The following is a 21550-nucleotide window of genomic DNA, read 5'->3' on the forward strand; positions in this document are numbered from 1 at the left end:
TTCTCTATGTACATAAAGTTTCAACTATTGCTCACAGATGACAGAGTTGATCTGGCAGAAGCAGGATGCTTATGTGTGGAACAGAGCTGGGAAGAAAATATATGCATCAAGCAAACAGTTTAGTGAGATCCGTCAAATCTAGCTGTTTTGCAAGTCTTCTTCTCCAATTCCGTATCTCTAAAAATGGCCTCCACACCCAAAAAACAAAAAAATGTTGTCTGTTCCATTAGGCTTTTCTCTCTTAGATACCAGTTTTTGAAGTAATCCAGTCCCGCAAGGCCGTAACTCTAGTATAAACACCAGGCTTATTGGGTTTCACACATTCATCTCCCCAGCTCACTATTCCAGCAAGGTACCAGATATCTCTAGCATCTGAACTAACCAGTGGTCCTCCAGAGTCACCCTAAAGGAGAAGACAGAAATTAGTAATTCATAATTCGGTTCATTACAGAGGAATTGGCTATTTTTCTAACTTAAGAATGTAATGAAAGGGGTAATTTTCAGAAGTATTCAGTGTGTTCGCATGCATAAGTGATTTTCTCCATCTATGTCAGTTATCCACCTAAAAGAGGACCTCCAATACCTTGAAAACTGATGGAGCCTCAAGATTCAAAACAATGAGATTGAAGGCTCCATCTCTTTGGAGAACTGTGCTCTTAACTTATGTGATACATACTCTGTATTAGTGTAACATAACCCCCCAAAAAAAGGGAGTGAAGAGTCTATTACTGATTTAAAAAAACAAACAAACAAAATAACAGACATTAGAGTCAGACACCAGGGTTTCTATCTCAAGTTTGGCCTTTCCCTGCTGGCTAAGACCTTTAATTTATTTATCTGTAAATGCTCCTAATAATACCCACCTGTGATGAGTGCTACGAAGATGATGTAAGACAGTGAATGTAAAGTGCTTAGTCTAGCAAAAGGCAGAACTTAGGAAATGCATATATAAAATCACAAATTCTAATTATTTATATCCTGCAAACTCCAGAGTTTTTCTTCCTTATGTGGCTGGTAATAACGAGGTACTGGCTGATTATCCCTCAAGATCCTGGAGCCTCTAATTATCGACCACCCATCAAGTATTCATACTCTATGAAGTTCTTAATTGATTAAAGTATTATCTCGTTAATTCGTGTAATTCTTGTTTACAAAAAACGTAGAACTAGGTTAATTTTTTCTGGGTTATTAAGAAAACTGAAACTCGGAAACATTAAGTAATTTGCCTGAGATCACGTGCTAATCAGTGGTAGACCTTGAATTTGAATCCAGAGTGATCTAATTCAGAAGTCCATGCTTTTTTCCCTACATTATGTTAACTTCCTTGTGAATTTTCTTTTGTCCATTTAAAAAATTAACTAATATAATAGTAAATTTGAAATAATACATTTGTGATTTTAAATCAACTAACCAATAAGCATTTGCTGATACCCTCGTATGTAGGAGGAGATATAAAAAGAGTATTATAAACACATGGATCTTGTCCTCTAGGAACCCACAATCTGCTTATAGAAATAAGATATACCATATGAAGCTATTTGAAAATAAATAATTTTGATAATAAAATCCCAGAGAAAATCAGGATGGAGAAATAGAAGATACAAGAGAAAACAAAGCTTAAATCAGCATAAGAGACAGGAATAAATGAGTCTGAGAATAAATAATTATTTTAAAGAGATAGCAGTAAATAGTAAATAATATAAATAATAGTATATAAATAGCAGTAAATAGCATTACAAGCTGAAAAGTAAGGTGATGTCCAGCAAGTATCAAACAGAAAAAAATATAGAGTCTATTCTACCAGCACTAATGAGTTCACATTTGATTAGTGAATGGCAGAGTTATGTCAGTCGAAGATGGAAATTATGATGGTTTATATATGCTTTTTTTTAGGCAAGGGAGCCAGAATAATGGGAGTAGAATTATAAACTCCAGAAGAAAAGGAAAACTCTTTCAACTCAGCAATTACACAGGCAGACACCTTTGGGGCACTGTTTTTGTTTTGTTTTGTTTTGTTTTTCGTTTTTTGTTTTTTGTTTTTTTCAGAAACTCATGTTTATTTTCCATCGACCATTTTTCCATGTTGCTTAAGAGCCTGTGCAAGAACAGCTTAAGACCAGTCAGTGGTTGCTCCTACCCATTCAGTGGCCTGAGCAGTGGGAGCTGCAGACCAGTCTTCCGTGGCAGGCTGAGCGCTCCAGTCTTCAGTAGGGAACTGCTGAATAGGCACAGAGGGCACCTGTACACCTTCAGACCAGTATGCAACCTCAGGCTGAGTAGCAGTGAACTCAGGAGCTGGAGCAGTCCATTCACCCTGAAATTCCTCCTTGGTCACTGCCTTTTCAGCAGCAGCCTGCTCTTCTTTTTCAATCTCTTCAGGATCTCTGTAGAAGTAGAGATCAGGCATGACCTCCCATGGGTGTTCACGGGAAATGGTGCCACGCATGCGCAGAACTTCCCGAGCCAGCATCCACCACATCAAACCCACTGAGTGAGCTCCCTTGTTGTTGCATGGGATGGCAATGTCCACATAGCGCAGAGGAGAATCTGTGTTACACAGCGCCATGGTAGGTAGGTTAACATAAGATGCCTCCGTGAGAGGCTGGTGGTCAGCCCTGGGGTCAGTAACCACAAGAAGCCGTGGCTCCCGGAAGGCTGCCTGGATCTGGTTAGTGAAGGTTCCAGTGAAGCGGCCAGCAATTAGAGTGGCTCCAGTGGCAGCAGCAAACTTCAGCACAGCCCTCTGGCCAGTATTCCTGGAGGATATAACACTGACATCAGCAGGGTTTTCAATGGCAACAATAGCACGAGCTGCCAGCAGAAGCTTCTCTCAGGTCCTCTTCAGATTTATGATAAAGATGCCATCACTTTTCCTTTTATAGATGTACTGTTCCATCTGGAAGTCAAGATTGGTGCCACCTAAGTGGGTTCCTGCTGCAAGGAACTTAAGGACATCCTCCTCCTTCATTTGCAGGGCATCAAGGGCTCCGGACATTGTGTAAGTTTCCCTTTAAGTTACAACAGGAATCCAGAACAACGCCGTACGGACCCCTCTACAGGTAGTGTGGAAAGGCTGGGGCACTGTTTTAAGAAAATGCCTGAGTTCTAGGCCAGGCGCGGTGGCTGACGCTTGTAATCCCAGCACTTTGGGAGGCCGAGGCGGGCGGATCACGAGGTCAGGAGATCGAGACCACGGTGAAACCCCGTCTCTACTAAAAAAATACAAAAAGTTAGCTGGGCGTGGTGGCGGGCACCTGTAGTCCCAGCTACTCGGAGAGGCTGAGGTAGGATAATGGCATGAACCCGGGAGGCAGAGCTTGCAGTGAGCTGAGATCGCACCACTGCACTCCAGCCTGGGCAACAGAGTGAGACTCTGTCTCAAAAAAAAAAAAGAAAAAGAAAATGCCTGAGTTCCTGTACCCAAAACTCCCTCCCCAGAGAGATGTATCCTAGCTTTGTATCAGTTTTAGGTTGCATTTCCTCTTCTGCTCAGGACTACACTTCCCTGTGTATATTGCCTTAGCACCAGCAAACCTGTGTTTCCACATTATTTTTCTGTGCATTTTTAACATGCCCTGAGTAAGCCACCAGACTTTGGGCATTCTGCCTGCCTATGTTGTGCAAGCTATTTTTAAAGGTACCAATTATTATATTTGTTAATTCTTCAGTTATAAATTTGCACAGCTTTTGAGGGACCGGTCTGTCTCTATCCCTATTTGTCTCATTAATCCTGTTATTTTTAGTGAATGGTTTAGTGAGAAACAGAACAGGAAGTGTATTCGGGAATGTGCATATCGCAACAGAAACTTCTAAAATTGGAAGGAAGGAGCCAAACAGGAAGCCGTGGAAGTATTAAGACACAAAGAAATGAGGGAGTAGATTAGGGTGTTAACAGAAATAATAGGGGTATAAGAAATACACATAAAAGATATGGTAAAGTGGGAAAATAGTCTAGGACTTAACCGAATACATGTGGAGGAAACATAAGAGTAAAAAAAAACTCTAAGAATAGTGAACCCCAATAATATTAGCAAGAAACTTAAAAACCCAGGCAACATTTCATGATGCCTGTTGAGTTTCAAATGGCACATACACAGATTTTCATTTCATATTAAGAACTTAAAATATATAAATAGAAATCAGTTTGAAGTATGTAGAAATGTAAGACTAAATATGGGCAAGAGTTGAATTCTGGAGACATAGGTTTGGCACTCATTAAGGTGATAGCTGAGTTCAAAGAAAAGATGGCTTCTTTGAGTGAGAATATAGACAGCAGATAAAAATTTTATCTGAGATCTGAATCTTGAGGATAGCCAGGTTGAGAGAGAGAGAAAGAGTAATCAAAGGATAGAGCCAGAAATGAGTAGATGGAGGAGGAGGAAAGAAATCAGCAAATTTCAGAATTATGAAATTCGAACAAGGGATATGTTTTAAGAAAGACAAGGTGGCCAGATACCACTGAGATGAGAAACAGTAGGAGATTCGAGGAAAAACTTTTACATATGAGGTTATTAACGGTTTTTGTGATATTAAAATATAAAGAACAAGGCAAGTGGGAAAAATTGTGGATGCTAGACATGAACATTTTTTAAATGGAGGCTGGGCACAATGGCTTACACCTGTAATCCCAGCACCTTGGGAAGCTGAGGCAGGTGTATCTCCTGAGGTCAGGAGTTTGAGACCAGCCTGGAAGCTAGGAAGGAATTTTTCACCAACATAGTGAAACCTCATCTCTACTAAAAATACAAAAATTAGCCTGGTGTGGTGGTGGTTGCCTGTAATCTCAGCTACTCAGGAGGCTGAGGTAAGAGAATAGCTTAAACCCGGAAGGTGGAGGTTGCAGTGAGCTGAAATCGCACCACTGCACTCTAGCCTGGGTGACAAGCATGAAACTCCATACCTCCCCTCCAAAAAAATGGGTGCCATGTCTTTCCAGAGACAAGAAAGTAGAATATTGTAATCATAGGGCAAATTTGGCTTCACTTCTGTAGCTCACAAAGTTTGTAAAGAGTATATATCTCTAATGTCACCATCAAGATAGTATTTTTGAATGGGGACATTTTAGATGAAAGTATATAACATCTGGGATTAACTTCAAAATAGATTTGATACTTTGGTGGGGGAAGGGGATAAGGGGATTGTATCAGGGTATGTACGGATAACGTAGGGTTGGCCATGAGTTGTAAATTTTTGAACTAGGTGATGAGTACATGAAAGTTCATTATTTTATCCTCCCTATTTTTGCACACCATTGAAATTTTTACAATAAAAATTATAAAATAAAAGGTTAAGAGGGCATACATCTGTTTCTCTGAAATTTTTAGGAAGGACATTACTATAAAGACTATAGAAACCGAGATAGTTGAATAAAGAACATAATGGATGATCATAAATGTAAAAGTGCACGATGTTTTCAGCAGTTTCAGGAAAGTTGGAGGCAAGTAGGATGATGATGATTAGGACAAAAGAAGGTCTAGCATAATATCTAAACCATCAATGATTCCATGACCGTCAAGAAGACAAATACAATACAGGTTATTCTCATTATTCATGGTAGTTCTGCGAAGTCACCACAAACACTGAATTAATGACTGCTGAGTCCTTGTTCTTAGGAGAAATACAGAGTTGGTTTTCCAGGAGACTCTGGTCGCGTTTTTGTCAACTGCCCAATACATAAACAGATTTAGTGTGTGTTTCTGTTTAAAGACATTCTATTTAATATACATCGTTGATTCATTAACATTAAACTCACAGTAAACACCGCTAAAACTTATAACTAAACAAAGCTTACCAAACATACATATTTTCTCCATATGGCACATCACAACCTTCTTGCACTATACTTTGGCACTACACTTGGGGACTATTTTAAACAGCAAAATTGCCAGCAAAGATAATAAAAATGTGAAAAATGTAGCACTATGTAGACCAAGAAAAGGACACTTATTTACAGAATGAGAACTGAAACAAAAAGGCACAGTATCACATTTTTCAACCTCAGGTAAGAATATGCTCATTGAGTAATAAGATATTTTGCCACTCTGTGCATGCTTGTGAATGATCGTAAAAGTGCCTTGAGTATGGATTTGGGGGTTACAAATAAATTTTAGTGAGTAGGTGAATTTGCAAATATGGAATCTGCAAATAACAAGGATCAAGTATATTTTCAAGTCATCTTTTAAGTTGAATTCATTTCAGGAGATTGAATTACAGAATCAATTTCAATTGTTAGGAAGGAATTTTTAGTAGAGTGTGGTAATGAGACCAATCTACTTTGTTCCGTGTGTTCCTCCAGGAGCAATTAGGAAACACAGAAAAAGAAACACAATGAAGTGAGTCTAAACTTGGGCATTTGCCAGAGTATAAACAAAGGTCAACTGAATAAAAGAATTTAATGTAGCAAACTGAACATGGCTAAAATGACTAACCCAAAGGTAAAAGTTGGGAAAGAACTATAGTGACGCCAACAGTGAATTAAATGAGGTGGAGAAAATCAAGGCAATACAGATACAGTGTTCATGTGAAAGCATGAAGGGAATAACATTAAAAATTGTAAAAAAAAAACCTTAGAAATTAATGGTACTATTTTATGAATACAGATTAGAAAGCACACAGAGTAACATGGAATTCTGAAGAGAACTATAGGGCTTAGAAAGCACATTAAACAAAAATTCTGTCAAATCACAAAATGAAAATTATAATAGCATTTAGTGACACACAGAAGGAACCAGTTATTGGCCCCCTCCATGATTTTGTCGGCGATGCACATGAAGACATAGAGGTCAAAAGTTTTGTATCCACCAAAGGCACAAAATTGGTGGCAATAGCCAAGCACTGGGAAACAAAACCCAGCTTCAAAATATGTAAATGGTCCAGACCAATATGGAACAGACTTACTTATTCTTTTTTCCCCAGCTAAATACAGCTAAAACAAACAAAAAAATACGTGGGCATTACAAATAAAACAAACATAAAAAGACTCTGAAAATTAGAGAGAAGAAGACAGGTGGGCTCAGAAATGCAGGACAAAAGGAATGATACATCAGTGAATTCTCTCAATTTTTTTTTTTTTTTTTTTTTGCTTCATATATCACGGATTTGGAAGAAGCCAGCAACCTGGCAACCTGCCAACAGGTGCAAGTTTTTTAAAAGGCTCCAAGAAAATCCTGCTCTCCCTAGTAAAATAATCAATAAGAGGGCAACTTGGGAAAACAGCAAATCCAGGAAGATAATAAATGCCAACTGAAAAGACTTCCATGCTTACCAGTCTGTAACAAGGCCCAATTCCCTACTAGATTGGTGTCAGAATATGCTGAATAGGGAGCAGGTGCAGTGGCTCATGCTCATAATCCCAGCACGTTGGAAGGCTGAAGCAGGTGGATGATCTGAAATCAGGAGTTTGAGACCAGCCTAGCAAACATGGCAAAACCCCGTCTCTACTAAAAATACAAAATTAGTCGGGTGTCGTGGCACATGCCTTTAATCTCAGCTACTCGGGAGGCTGAGGCAGGAGAATCGCTTGAACCTAGGAGGCAGAGGTTGCAGTGAGCCGAGATGGCACCACTGCACTCCAGCCTGGGCAACAGAGTGAGACTCCAACTCAAAAAAAAAAAAAAAGAATATGCTGAGTGGGAAGCATGAATAACTCTCCCCATCTACTAGAACCATGTCTGAAGAGATGTAGTGGGAAGTCAAGTCTTTCACCACTGCCAAGCAGTAATGAAATCACTACCCCATGAAGTCAGTGGAGGCCAAAAGGGGAGCAGTAACAAAGTACCTTCAGCCAGAGTGTTATCAGAGGAGGCCTAACTTCCACGCAGTAGTAATGAGGCATTAGTCCCTCACCTGAGTATCAAAGGAAGCTGAGTGGGAAATGAGGCAATTCTTTCATACATCCCCCTCCCTCTGCATCACAATGTCTGCTGAGGCATCGTTAAATAGAAAATTTAAATAAGATATAGAGTTTTAAATAATAATAATTTAGTTTTTTCAAATTATTATTATTTCATTATTTAACAAATACTAAAACAAAATGGCTGACTAGTCACAGACAAGAAGACCTTCTCCCAGTGAGGGACCAGACCATCAAGAAGACTGGCACACTCTGAACAAATTTTCAGAAAGAAGGCATTGAGAGTTGATGGAAGGAGAATGCGGACCCCAGGCTGAAAGGGAAGGAAGCTGGTAACCCTGCACAGGGTTGCCAAGCACCAGAACTTGTTCCTGGCCTGGAGAGGCTCCTGGGGAAGGGGTAAGTTAAATGGTCATGGAGTGGCCAACTCACACCACAGACCTCCAGAATCTTAGCTGCAGGAGACCCCTCATCCCCCATGGACAGTTAAGGTGGCAGGGAGAATGGCCTGGAGAGTTGAAAGAGACAGAATTCTAGCCTGCACAGAGTCCACAGGGTTTGGCATGAGAATGGCTACAGCAGAGCATGGCATGGGTGCCTATCCCCCAAAGCTCATCATACATCTCTAGGTGGCTTTAGCCTTTGTTTATGGACAGACCTGGACATCACAGGGCTCTCTTACTTGTGGGATGGGAACAGTCTGATCCGAGCACTCGCTTGTCTGCTGGCCTATTCCAAAGCCCTTGCCTGGCTACGCAAACTTGCAGCACTGCCTCAGCTGCCCAGCCAAGGCATTTTTTGACAGCCGCAGCCATTGCTATTTTGGTGGCAGACCCTGCCTAACAGCTGGAAAGCTCCTGAAGGCAGGTCCCTGTCAGTGAGCACCCACCAGCATGCACTCACTGGCAGCCTCTACCTGCTGCTTTGCTATCACGCCTTTGCCTGCAGCCTCCAGCCACTGACTCACTGGTGTATGCATGCACACTGACCCCATCACCGCCCCACCACCAGCACACATGCCTGTGCAGGACTTGCCACTACCCCACCACCAGCACATATGTGAGCACAAGGACCCTCACTGACCCACTGCCACCCCGCCAAAGTGCCTTTGCCAGCACAGTTTTGTTGCCAGTGGACCAGGAACACCTCATTCCTTCCAACACAGGAGGTACTTAACTGCTAGGGGCTAGAGAAAACAGCCTCAGACCTGGTCCCAATTTCCCAAGGTTACAGCCTGCTACAGCATGCAGCCCAGGAGTGCTGAGCTAACCCTTGGACCCTGAAATCATCCAAAAATGAACAAAATTAACTAAGCACAACTAATACCACAATCAAACCACAAAAGGCATCAAAGAATTTAAAAGTAAAAAGCTCCATACAAAGGACAACGACTTCACACACACAGATGAGAAAGAACCAATACAAGAACTCTGGCAACTCTAAAAGCAAGAGTGTCTTCTTACCTCCAAATGACTGAACTGGCTCCCCAGCAATGGTTCTTAACCAGACTGAAATGACAGACATGGAATTCAGAATACGGATGTCAATGAAGATCATCATGATTCGGAGAAAGCTGAAACACAATCTAAGGAACTTATGGAATCAATAAAATAATACAAGAGCTGAAAGATGAAATTGCCATTTTAAGAAAGAATCAGGGTCAGGCGCGGTGGCTCATGCCTGTAATCCCAACACTTTGGGAGGCCAAGGCGGGTGGATCATGAGGTCAGGAGATCGAAACCATCCTGGCTAACACAATGAAACCCTGTCTCTACTAAAAATACAAAAAAACTAGCCGGGGGTGGTGGCGGGCCCCTGTAATCCCAGCTACTCGGGAGGCTGAGGCAGGAGAATGGCGTGAACCTGGGAGGTGGAGCTTGCAGTGAGCCGATATCGTGCCACTGTACTCCAGCCTGGGCAACAGTGAGACTCTGAGAGAAAAGAAAAAAAGAGAAGAGAAGAGAAGAGAGAAAAAACTGATCTCCTAGAGCTGAAAAACTCACTACAAGAATTTCATAATACAATGAGCAGTATTAGCAGAACAGATCAAACTGGAAAACAGTTTTAGAACTTGAAGGCCAGTTCTTCAAATCAACTCAGTCAGATAAAGAAAAAGATATTTTTTAATGAACAAAATCTCCAAGAAATATGGAATTATATAAATATACCAAATCTACAATCCACAGGCATCCCCAAAAAGAGGAAAGAGAGAGCGATGGCAACTTGGAAAACTCATTTATGAATATTGTTCATGAAAATTTCCCCAACCTTGCTGCAGAAGTCAACATACAAATTCAAGAAATTCAGAGAACCCCAGAGATATAATATACAAGACACCCATCCTCCAGACACCTTGTCATCAGATTCTCCAAGGTCAACATGAAAGAAAAAAATCTTAAAAGCAGTAGAGAGAAGGCACAGGTCACATACAAAGGGGGTGCTATCAGGATAACAGCAGAACCTTCAACAGAAACCTTATAAGCCAAAAGAGATTGGGGACCTATACTCAGCCAGCATTCTTTTTTTTTTTTTTTTTTTTTTGAGACAGAGTCTCACCCTTGTCACCCAGGCTGGAGTGCAATGATATGATCTCAGCTCACTGCAACCTCTGCCTCCCAGGTTCAAGCAATTCTCCTGCCTCAGCCTCCCGACTAGCTGGGATTACAGGCACCCATTAGCATGCCCGGCTAATTTTTGTATTTTTAGTAGAGATGGGGTTTCACCATGTTGGCCAGGCTGGTATTTTCAGCATTCTCAAAGAAAAAAATTCCAATCAAGAATTTCACATCCAGCCAAACTAAGCTTCATAAGCGAAGGAGAAACAGAATCTTTTTCAGACAAGCAAATGTTAAGGGAATTTATTACCACCAGACTTGCCTTGCAAAAAGTCCTTAAGAGAGTGCTAAATGTGGCAAGAAAAGCCCATTACCTGGCCAGGCATGGTGGCTTACGCCTATAATCCCAGCACTTTGGAAGGCCGAGGTGGGCAGATCACCTGAGGCCAGGAGTTCAAGACCAGCCTGGCCAACATAGCGAAATCCCATCTCTACTAAAAATACAAAATTAGCCAGGTGTAATGGCATGCACTTGTAATCCCAGGTACTCAGGAGGCTAAGGCAGAAGAATTGCTTGAACCCAGGAGGTAGAGGATGTAGTGAGCTCAGATTGCGCCTTTGCACTCCAGCCTGAGCAACAAGAGCAAAATGCGGTCTCAAAAAAAAAAAAAAGAAAAACCATTACCTGACACCACAGAAGAGACAATTACATAGCCCACTGACACTGTAAGCAACTATACAATCAAGCCTATGGAATAACCAGCTAGCAACATGATGGCAGGATCAAATCTTCACATATCAATATTATAACTTGAATATAAACAGGCTTAATGCCCCACTTACAAGGGACGGAGTAGCACATTGCATAAAGAAGCAAGACCCAACTGTATGCTATCATCAGGAGACCCATCTCAAATGCAATGACACTCATACTCTCAAAGTAAAGGCATAAGGAAAGATCTACCAAGCAAATGAAAAACAAAAAAGAACAGGGGTTGCTACTCTTATTTCAGACAAAACAGACTTTAAAACAACAATAATTGAAAAGGACAAAAAACGGTGTAACAAAGTGATAAAGTGTTCAATTCAACAGGAAGATTAACTATCTAAACGTACATGCATTCAACACTGGAGCATCCAGACTCAGAAAATAAGTTCTTAGAGCCTACAAAAAAGACTTAGATAAATACAAAATTATAGTGGAGATTTCAACACCCCTCTAAAGGTGTTACAAAGACAGAAAACTAACAAAGATATTCTGAACCTAAACTCAACATTTGACCAAATGAACCTAAGAGATATCTATAGAACACTCCACCTAACGACAAGAAAATATACATTCTTTTCATCTGCGTGTGTATGGCACATACTCTAAGATCAACCATGCACTTGGCCATAAAGCAATTCTAAACAAATTTTAAAAATCATACCAATCACACTCTCAGACCACAATGCAATAAAAATAGAAATCAATACCAAGATCTCTCAAAATTATACAATTACATGGAAATTAAACAGCCTGCTCCTGAATGACTTTCGAGTAAGGAATGAAACTAAGACAGAAAGCAAGAAATTCTTTGAAACTAATGAAAATAAAGTACAACATACCGGAATTTCTGGGACACAGGTAAAGCAGTATTAAGAGGAAAGTTTATGGGGCAAAATGCCAACATCGAAAGATGTAAATATCTTAAATTAACAATGTAGCATCACACCTGGAGGAACTAGAAAAACAAGAGTAAGTGAACCCCTAAACTAGCACAAGACAAAAAATAACCAAAATTAGAGCTGAACTGAATGAAATAGAGACACAAAAATCCATATAAAAGATCAATGAAACCAAACAGCTTGTTCTTTGAAAGAATAAATAAGATTGATACACTGCTAGCAAGACTAACAAAGAAAAAAAAGAGAGAACTTTCAAATAAGCACAATCAGAAATGCCAGAGGGAAGAGAAATATATTTTACCAAAAATTTCAAAGATGATTGTAAACACCTCTATGCTCACAAACTAGAAAATCTAGAAGGAATGGATAAATTCTTGGAAACACAAACTCCCAATATTGAACCAGGAAGAAATTGAATACCTGAGAAGAACAATAATGAGTTCCAAAATTGAACCAGTAATTTTAAAAAAGCAACCAACAAGGAAGGCCCTGGAACAGAGAGATTCACAGCCAAATTCTACCAGATATGTAAGGAAGAGCTGGTGCCGATTTTACGGAAAATACTCCCAAAATTCTAGAAAAAGAGCTGCCTCCCTAACGCATTTTATGAAGGCAGTGTTTTTCTGATACCAAAACCTGGAAGAGACACAACAAAAAGAGAAAACTTCAGGACAATATCCTTGATGAACATTGATGCAAAAATCCTCAACAAAATACTTGCAAACCAAATCCAGCAGCACATCAAAAAGCTAATCCACCACAGTAATGTAGGCTTATTTCTAGGATGCAAAGCTGGTTCAACATATGAAAATAAATAAATATGGCTGGGCGCAGTGGCTCATGCCTGTAATCCCAGCACTTTGGGAGGCCGAAATGTGTGGATCACCTGAGGTCAAGTGTTCAAGACCAGCCTGACCAACATGGCGAAACCCCATCTCTACTAAAAATACAAAAATTAGCCAGGCATGGTGGTGGGCACCTGTAATCCCAGCTACTAAGGAGGCTAAGGCAGGAGAATCACTAGAACCTGGGGGACAGAGGTTGCAGTGAGCTGAGATCGTACCACTGCACTCCAGCCTGGGTGACAAAGCGAGACTCTGTCTCAAAAAGAAGAAGAAAAAAAAAAAAACCTTGAACTAACTAGGCATTAGAGGTACATACTCAAAATAATAAAAGCCTTCTATGACAACCCCATAACCAACATCATAATGAATGGGCAAAAGCTAGAAGCATCCCCCTGTGAACCAGAAAAGACAAGGATGTGTACGCTCACCACTGTTATTCAACGTAGTACTGGAAGTTTTAACCACAGCAATTAGACAACAGAAAGACATAAAAGGCAACCAAATAGAAGAGAGGAAGTCAAACTATCTCTCTTCACAAATGATATGATTCTACACCCAGAAAACTCCATAGTCTCTGCCCAAAGGCTCCTAGAACTGATAAACAACTTCAGTAAAGTTTCTGAATACAAAATCAATGTGCTAAAATGAGGAGCACTTCTATACAACAATAACATCTTAGCCGACAGCCAAATAAAGAGGGCAGTCCCATTGACAATTGCCACAAGAAGAATAAAATACATAGACATAAGGCTAACTAGGAAGGTGAAGGACCTCTACAATGAGAATTAAAAACACTGATGAAAGAAATCATAGTTGAAGGCCAGGTACAGTGGCTGATGCCCATCATCCCAGCACTTTAGGAGGCAGAGGCAGGAGGATTGCTTGAGCTCAGGAGTTGAAGACCAGCATGAGCAACATGGCAAGACTCCATCGCTACCAAAAATCTAAAAAATTAGCCATGTGTGGTGGTGCATGCCTATAGTCCCAGCTACTCAGGAGACTGAGGTGCGAGGATTGCTTGAGCCCAGGAGTTCAAGGTTGCAGTGAACTACAGTTGTGGCACTGCACTCCAGCCTGGTCAACAGGGTAAGACCTTGATTCAAGAAAAAAAAGGAAGGAAACCATAGTTGACACAAACAAATGGTAAAACAGTTTGTGCTCATGAATAGAAAGAATCAGTATTGTTAAAATGGCCATACTGCTCAAAGAAATTTACAGATTAAATGTTATTCCTATAAAACTACCAATGTCATTTTTCATAGAATTAGTAAAAACTGTTGTAATATTTATATGGAACCAAAAAAGAGCCTGAATAGCCAAAGCAATCCTAAACAAAAAAAAACAAAGCTGGTGGCATCACACTACCAGACTTCAAACTATACTACAAAGCTATAGTAACCAAAAGATCATAGTGCTAGTACAAAAAAATAGACACATAGATCAATGGAACCAAATAGAGAAGCCAGAAGTAAAGCTGCATGTCTACAACCATCTCATCTTTGACAAAGCTGACAATAACAAGAAATGGGGAAAGGACTCCCTACTCAATAAATGGTGCTGGGGATAACGGGCTAGCCATATGCAAAAAATTAAAACCAAACCCCTTTCTTTCACCATATACAAAAATCAACTTGAGATGGTTGAAATACTTAAGTGTAAAACCTAAAACTATAAAAACTCTAGAAGAAAACCTAGGAACTACCATTCTGGACATCAGCCTTAGCAAAGCTTTTATAACAAAGACTCTAAAAGCAACTGCAACTAAAACAAAAATTGACAACTGGGATCTAATTAAACTGAAAGGCTTCGCACAGCAAAATAAACTATTAACAGAGTAAACAGACAACCTACAGAATAGGAAAAAATATTTGCAAACTATGCACCTGACAAAGGTCTAATATCCAGAATCTATAAGAAATCTTAAATCAACAAGCAAAAAACAAACAACTCCATTTAAAAATGGGGAAAAAAAACACAGATACAGTTTGAATATTTGTCCCCTCTCAAATCTCATGTTGAAGTTTAATCTACGTTGCTGGAGGTGAGGCTGGCGGGAGTTGTTTGGGTAACGGATCCCTGATGGCATAGTGCTGTCTTTGCGATAGCGAGTGAACTGTCACAGTATCTGGTTGTTTAACAGTGTGTGGCACCTCCTCCCACTCTCTTTCTCTCTTGCTCCTGCTTTCACCACATGATGTTCCTGCTCCCCTTTCACCTCCCACCATGATTATAAGCTTCCTGATGCCTCCCTAGGAGCCAAGCTAATGCCAGCATCAGGTTTACTATAAAGTCTGAAAAGCCATGAGCCAATTAAACATCTTTTCTAATAAATTACCCAGCCTCAGATATTTTTTAATAGCAATGCAAGAACAGCCTAACACAGAAAATTGGTAACTATGCGTGTGGCATTACTATAAAGATATTGGAAAATGTGAAAGCAACTTGGCAACTGGGTAACAGGTAAAGGATGGAAGAATTTTGAAGGCTCAGAAGACAGAAAGATAAGAACAAATCTGAAATTTCTTAGAAACTGGTTAAATGATTGTGACCAAAATGCTGATAGTTATATCGACAGTGAAATCCAGGTTGATGAGGTGGAAGGGAATTGCCTTATCTCAGATGAGACTTTGGACTTCAGACTTTTTTTTTTTCCCAAGATGAAGTCTTTCTATGTCACCCAAGCTGGACTGCAGTGGTGTGATCACAGCTCACTGCAGCCTCAACCTCCCACGATCAATCAATCTTCCCTCCTCAGCCTCCCAAATAGCTGGAACTACAGGCATATGCCACAAAGCCCAGCTAATTTTTTTTTTTTTTGTAAAGATGTAGTTTTGTCATGTTTCCCAGGCTGGTCTCAAACTCCTGGGCTCAAGAAATCCACCCACCTTGGCCTTCCAAAATGCTGGGATTATAGGTGTAAGCCACTGCATCTGGCCAACTTTGAACTTTTGAGTTACAGCTGGAATGACTTAAGACTTTGGGGGACTGTTAGAAAGGCATAATTGTATTTTGCAATGTGAGAAGACATGAGATTTGGGAGAGGCCAGGAGCAGAATGATATAATTTGGATATTTATCCCCGCCCAAATCTCACGTTGCATTGTCACCCCCAATGCTGAAGGTAGGACCTGGTGGGAGGTGTTCAGGTCATGGGAGCCAGTCACTCATGGCTTGGAGCTGTCTTTGCAATAGTGAGTGAGCTCTTGTGAGATCTGATTGTTTAAAAGTGTATGGCACCTCTCCTACCACTCTATCCCTCTTGCTCCTGCTTTCACCATGTGATGTACCTGCTCCCTCCCATTTCACACTTCACTTTCTGCCATGATTGTAAGCTTCCTCCCTAGAAACCGAGCAGATGCCAGCACCATGCTGCCCATAAAGCCTGCAGAATCATGAGCCAATTAAACCTTTTTTCTTTATACATTACCTAATATTGGCTTTTTGTTTACTTGGTTTTGTTAGTTTGTTAGTTTGTTTTTGGAGACAGGGTTTCACTCTGTTACCCAAGCTGGAGTGCAGTGGGTGCACTGCAGCCTCGACCTCCTGGGTTCAAGCAATCCTCCTGCCTCATAATTTCCAAGTAGCTGGGACTACAGGCATACACTACCACACTGGCTAATGTTTGTATTTCTAGCAGAGACAGGATTTCCCCATGTTGCCCAAGCTGGTCTTGAACTTCTGAGCTCTAGTGCTGAGATTACCTGCATGTGCCACCATGCCCGACCCAGGTATTTTTTTATAGCAGTGTAAGAACATCCTAATACAGACAGGAACAGACACTTCTCAAAAGAAGACACACAAGCAGCCAACAAACATATGGACAAATGCTCAACATGACTAATCAGGGAAATGGGACATTAAAAACCACAATAAGATACCATCTCAAACCAGTCAGAATGGCTATTACTAAAAAGTCAAAAAAAAACAGATGTTGTTGAGGTTGTGGAGAAAAGGGGATGCTTATACACTGCTCGTGAGAATGTAAATTAGGTCAGCCACTGTGGGAAGCAGTTTGGAGATTTCTCAAAGAAATTAAAAAAGAACTACAATTTGACCCAGCAATCCCATTACTGGGTATATTATACCCAAAGGAATACAAATCATTCTGCCATAAAGACATGTGCATGCATATGTTCATTGCAGCAATTTTCACAATAGTCATGGAATCAACCTAGATGTCCATCAACAGTGGACTGGATATAGAAAATATGGTAAATATACACCATGGAATGCTATGGAGCCAGAAAGCAAAATGAAACCATGGTTTTTGCAGCAATATGGATGCAACCACAGGCCATCATACTGAGCAAATGAATGCAGGAACAGAAAAGCAAATACCTCATGTTCTCACTTATAAGCGGAAGCTAAACATTGAGTACATATGGACACAAAGAGAGGAACAACACATACTGGGGCTTACTTGAGGGTTGAGGGTGGGAGGAGGATGAGAACCAAAAACTACCTATTGGTTATTATGCTTACTACCTGCATGATGAAATAATCTGTACACCAAACCCCAGCAACACACAATTTACCCATGTAACAATCCTGCAGATGTAACCACTGAACCTAAAATAAAAGTTGGAAGAAACAAACAAAGTAATTAATTAAATAAAATAATATAAATTTAAAAGCATGATATAACAACAATAACAAAACAGAATAAATAATAATTAGATGCTCAAGATATATCTGAATATCAGTCATCATACAATGAAATATAAAAATTTTTAACTCGAATGAGAAAAGGCAATCAACAGATACCAACACTGAGATAACACAAATGTTGAAATTATTTGACAAAGATTTTAAAGCAGCCATCATAAATACATCTCAATGAGCAATTATCATCATGTTTAAAACAAAGGAAAAGAAATAGGAAGTGTCAACAAAGAAATAGTAAATATAAAAAGAAGAAACAAAGAAAAACCCTGGAACTAAAAAATATGATAAGCAAAATTCAAAACTCACTGGATGGGCTTAACATAGAATAGAGAAGACAGAGAAAAGAATCAGTAAACTTGAAGATACATTGAAATTACTCAATCTCAACAACGGAGAGAAACTAGGGTGGAAAAAAAGATAAACAGAAGCTTAGGAAACTCTGGGACTATAATAAAAGAGTAAACATTGCTGTGGTTAGAGTTCCAGAAGGAAAGAAGAAAGAAGGTGGGACTGAAAGAGTATTTTAAGAAATAATGACTGAAAATTTCTCAAACTTGACAAAGGATATAAGTCTACATATTCAAAAAGCTGAGCAAACCTCAAACAGGATAAGCCCAAAGAAATCCATGCCAAGATACATAATCAACCTTCTGAAAACTAAAGACAAACTCTTGAACACAGCAAGAAATAACACCTCATCTATTGGAAAAAAATAATTCTAATAGCAGCAAATTCCTTGCAGAAATCACAGAGGCAATGATTTAAATGCTGAAAGAAAAGAACGGTCAGTGCTAAATTATGCTCCAGTAATGAAGAAGAAATAAAGACTTTTAGAGACAAAGAAAACCTAAGAGAATTTTTCACCAGCATACCTGTACTAAAAGAGTGGCTAAAAGAAGTCCCTAAAACAGAAATGACTGTTTCTAAAAAAGGAATCAGGAAAGAGGAAAGAAGAAATCTATAGGTAAATAGTCTTTCCTTTTCCTCTTATGTTTTCTAAATTACATTTGACAGTCGAAGCAAAACATTGTCTTCTGTGGTTCTCAAAATATAAAGTAAATATTTAATATTTATATTTATTAATATTTAATGTTTATGTTTATTAATGCTTAATATTAAAGAGGGAAAAGCAAAGGGATTTAAGGAGAAGTAAGTTTTTTATTCTATACTCCACCAAAACTAGTAAAATTTCAATACACGTAGACAGTGATAAGTTATGTATGTATATATAAATAAATATATATTTATATACACATATATATAACTTAGAGGAACCACTAAAATTTTTCTACAAAAAAAGCCAAAAATATCAATAGATGATCCAAAATTAAATTCTGTTTAAAAAGCTACTGTTACTCTATTTATATAACATTCTGAAAATCGAAAAATTATAGAGATGGAGAATAAATTAGTGATTGCCAGATGTTAGGGATAGTAGGAGGAGGGAAAGAGGTAGATCTTTGTGGTGATAGAATAGTTCTTCATCTTAACTGTGGTGGTGGTTACACAAATCTACAGATGTGATAAAATGCCATAGAATTAGACACATACTTTGTACCACTGTCAATTTCCCAGATCTTATATTGAACTATAGTTATGTGAGATGTAATCATTGGAGAAAACTGGGTGAGATGTTGTGACTCCTCTGTACTAGCTTTGCAACTTCCTGTAGATATATAATTATTTCAAAGAAAAGTAAACAAAAAATTACACAACATACTAACGGGCAAAACCGTTTACCTGGCATGCATCTGTTTTTCCTTTTAAGGAGCCAGCACATAACATTCTAGGAGTTATGGCGTCATTGTAAGCTTGAGGTTCATTTCAAGTTGCAGTGTCTATGAGAGTCACCTGTGCTTGTCGAAGATGATTTTGACTGTTACCTAAAAGAAAAAAAAAGCTTTGTATTTGTAGACATACATGTATTTTATAAACTTGAAGAAAATGTTTCATGATTAGGAATAAGATGGTGATACAGGCCAGCCACGGTGACTAACGCCAGTAATCCCAGCACTTTGAGAGGCCGAGGTTGGAGGATCACTTGAGGCCAGGAGTTCAAGACCAGCTTGGCCAACATGGTGAAATCCTGTCTCTACTAAAAATACAAAAATTAGCCAGGGGTGGTGGCATGCACCTGTAATCCCAGCTACTCAGGAGGCTGAGGCAGGTAAATCTCTTGAACCCGGGAGGCAGAGGTTGCGGTGAGCCAAGATCGAGCCACTGAACTCCAGCCTGGGGGACAGAGAGAAGCCCCGTCTCAAAAAAAAAAAAAAAAAAGCAGGGGGTACCGGGTACGGTGGCTTACGCCTGTAATCCCGGCACTTTCGGAGGCCGAGTAGGGCAGATCACCTGAGGTCAAGAGTTTGAGACCAGCCTGGCCAACATGGTGAAACCTTGTCTCTACTAAAAATAGAAAAATTAGGTGGGTGCCTGTAGTCCTGACCACTGGGGAGGCTGAGGCAGGAGAATCGCTTGAACCTGTGAGCGAGAGGTTGCAGTGAGCCAAGATCGCACCATTGCACTTCAGCCTGGAGACTCTGTCTCAAAAAAAAAAAAAAAAAAGATAGTGATGCAGAATCTTAGAATACATATGTTTAGAACAATAATATTTGGGAAGATAATTTGTTCCTAACTACTTTGAGCAAAAGGTTGGGTGCCTAGAACCACAAGTTATCTAAATAACGTCATTCCATTGTTAAGATTAGAAGGAAGTTTCAGTAAGGGAGAATGGTGGCTTTATGATTCTCCAGTCTTCAGAATTGGGTATATTATTGATTGCTAATCTCTAAACTGGTTAATTCTCTAAAGAAAAGTTCATGGCTAGGAGACATACTTGCTTTTTCAGACATCTTAGCAGTACTATGACTGTAGTATACAGTAGTAGCAATTTGCTTGATATTAACTTAGGGAGGAAGGAATTTTTGTGTCTTCCAAGTTATTTACTTCACTTTTAGGGCCTTACTTGGTCCAGGTCATATGACCACACAGCTGACATCTTTTGGCATAATGGCATTTCATTGTTTAAATGCCATAACATACCAATTTAACTTTTACTTGAGTTTCTCTTCCGATGCTCACCATCATTTTTCAGTGCTCCAAATCCTGTCACAAACATCACATCACCTGGTTGAAACTCATAGGATGCATCAGGGAGACAAACTCTATGTACTGCATTTGTGTAGGGAACAGGGCTAGAAAGCTCTGCAAGAGAAATATCATAGTCATGTGATGGGTGTTTGTATTCTTCATGGACAATTATTCTCCGGAGACCGCGTTTCATTTTCGAAGGTTTTATTCTTACTCCAAAGGAAGCAGTCCATCTGGCAGGGTCCTTATATCTGGGGAGAAAAAAATGAAGAATAAATTTCTTTTTACCATGCTACCAGTCGAATAATTTATATTAAATAATTTAGTCTACAGGTGTAGATTTTTTTTCTTTTTATAGTTTTGATGTATAGAACTCTTTCCAATTTGAGAATGAGGCTCAGGGTTCCGACCAGGTGAAAAAGCCACCATTTCCTATAAGATACATGCCACTACATAGGCCAGGTCATCCGCTCCAAATGCTAGGGCTTTTTGATTTTTCTGTATATTAATGACTCCAAGGGACCTATGGAAAGTACCCTGTACAGAATAAGAGAAATTAATATATTCTATGTGCCTCATGTACCCCACCCAGAAATATACACATTTCTCTGAAAACCAAAAAGTCCACACAATAATTAAAGGATTACTATTTTATGTACTACAGACATTTTGACAATCGATCGAAGGGTCCTCCATTTCTTGCAATATAATTAGTCAATCTATTCATTTGTACAACTTGCTACTTCCAAATTCTTCATATCTTCATTATATAATTCTTCGTATTTAATTGTTTTTCTTACCATGTGAAATTTCCCCCTTAGGATCAAACCTACAACCTATCCAGACTCCATGTCTGATTAAGATACTCAGCAGAGAGAT

At 39.5% G+C, this 21550-nt stretch overlaps 1 protein-coding gene and 1 pseudogene across 1 annotated transcript in view; both read right to left on the reverse strand.

Annotated features, from left to right (window-relative positions):
- Nucleotides 1–241: 241 nt before the first annotated feature.
- TMPRSS11E (transmembrane serine protease 11E) overlaps nt 242–21550 on the reverse strand; it is a 52056-nt gene continuing 30747 nt past the window's right edge. Inside the window, 3 exon segments of the mRNA XM_055296155.2 lie at nt 242–403; nt 19325–19467; nt 20663–20922. Coding sequence (XP_055152130.2) covers nt 242–403; nt 19325–19467; nt 20663–20922 — 565 coding nt within the window.
- Nucleotides 1995–3025, reverse strand: LOC129492300 (small ribosomal subunit protein uS2-like; annotated as a pseudogene).

The sequence above is a fragment of the Symphalangus syndactylus genome, chromosome 10 (genome assembly GCF_028878055.3).
Source record: "Symphalangus syndactylus isolate Jambi chromosome 10, NHGRI_mSymSyn1-v2.1_pri, whole genome shotgun sequence".
Taxonomy (NCBI): domain Eukaryota; kingdom Metazoa; phylum Chordata; class Mammalia; order Primates; family Hylobatidae; genus Symphalangus; species Symphalangus syndactylus.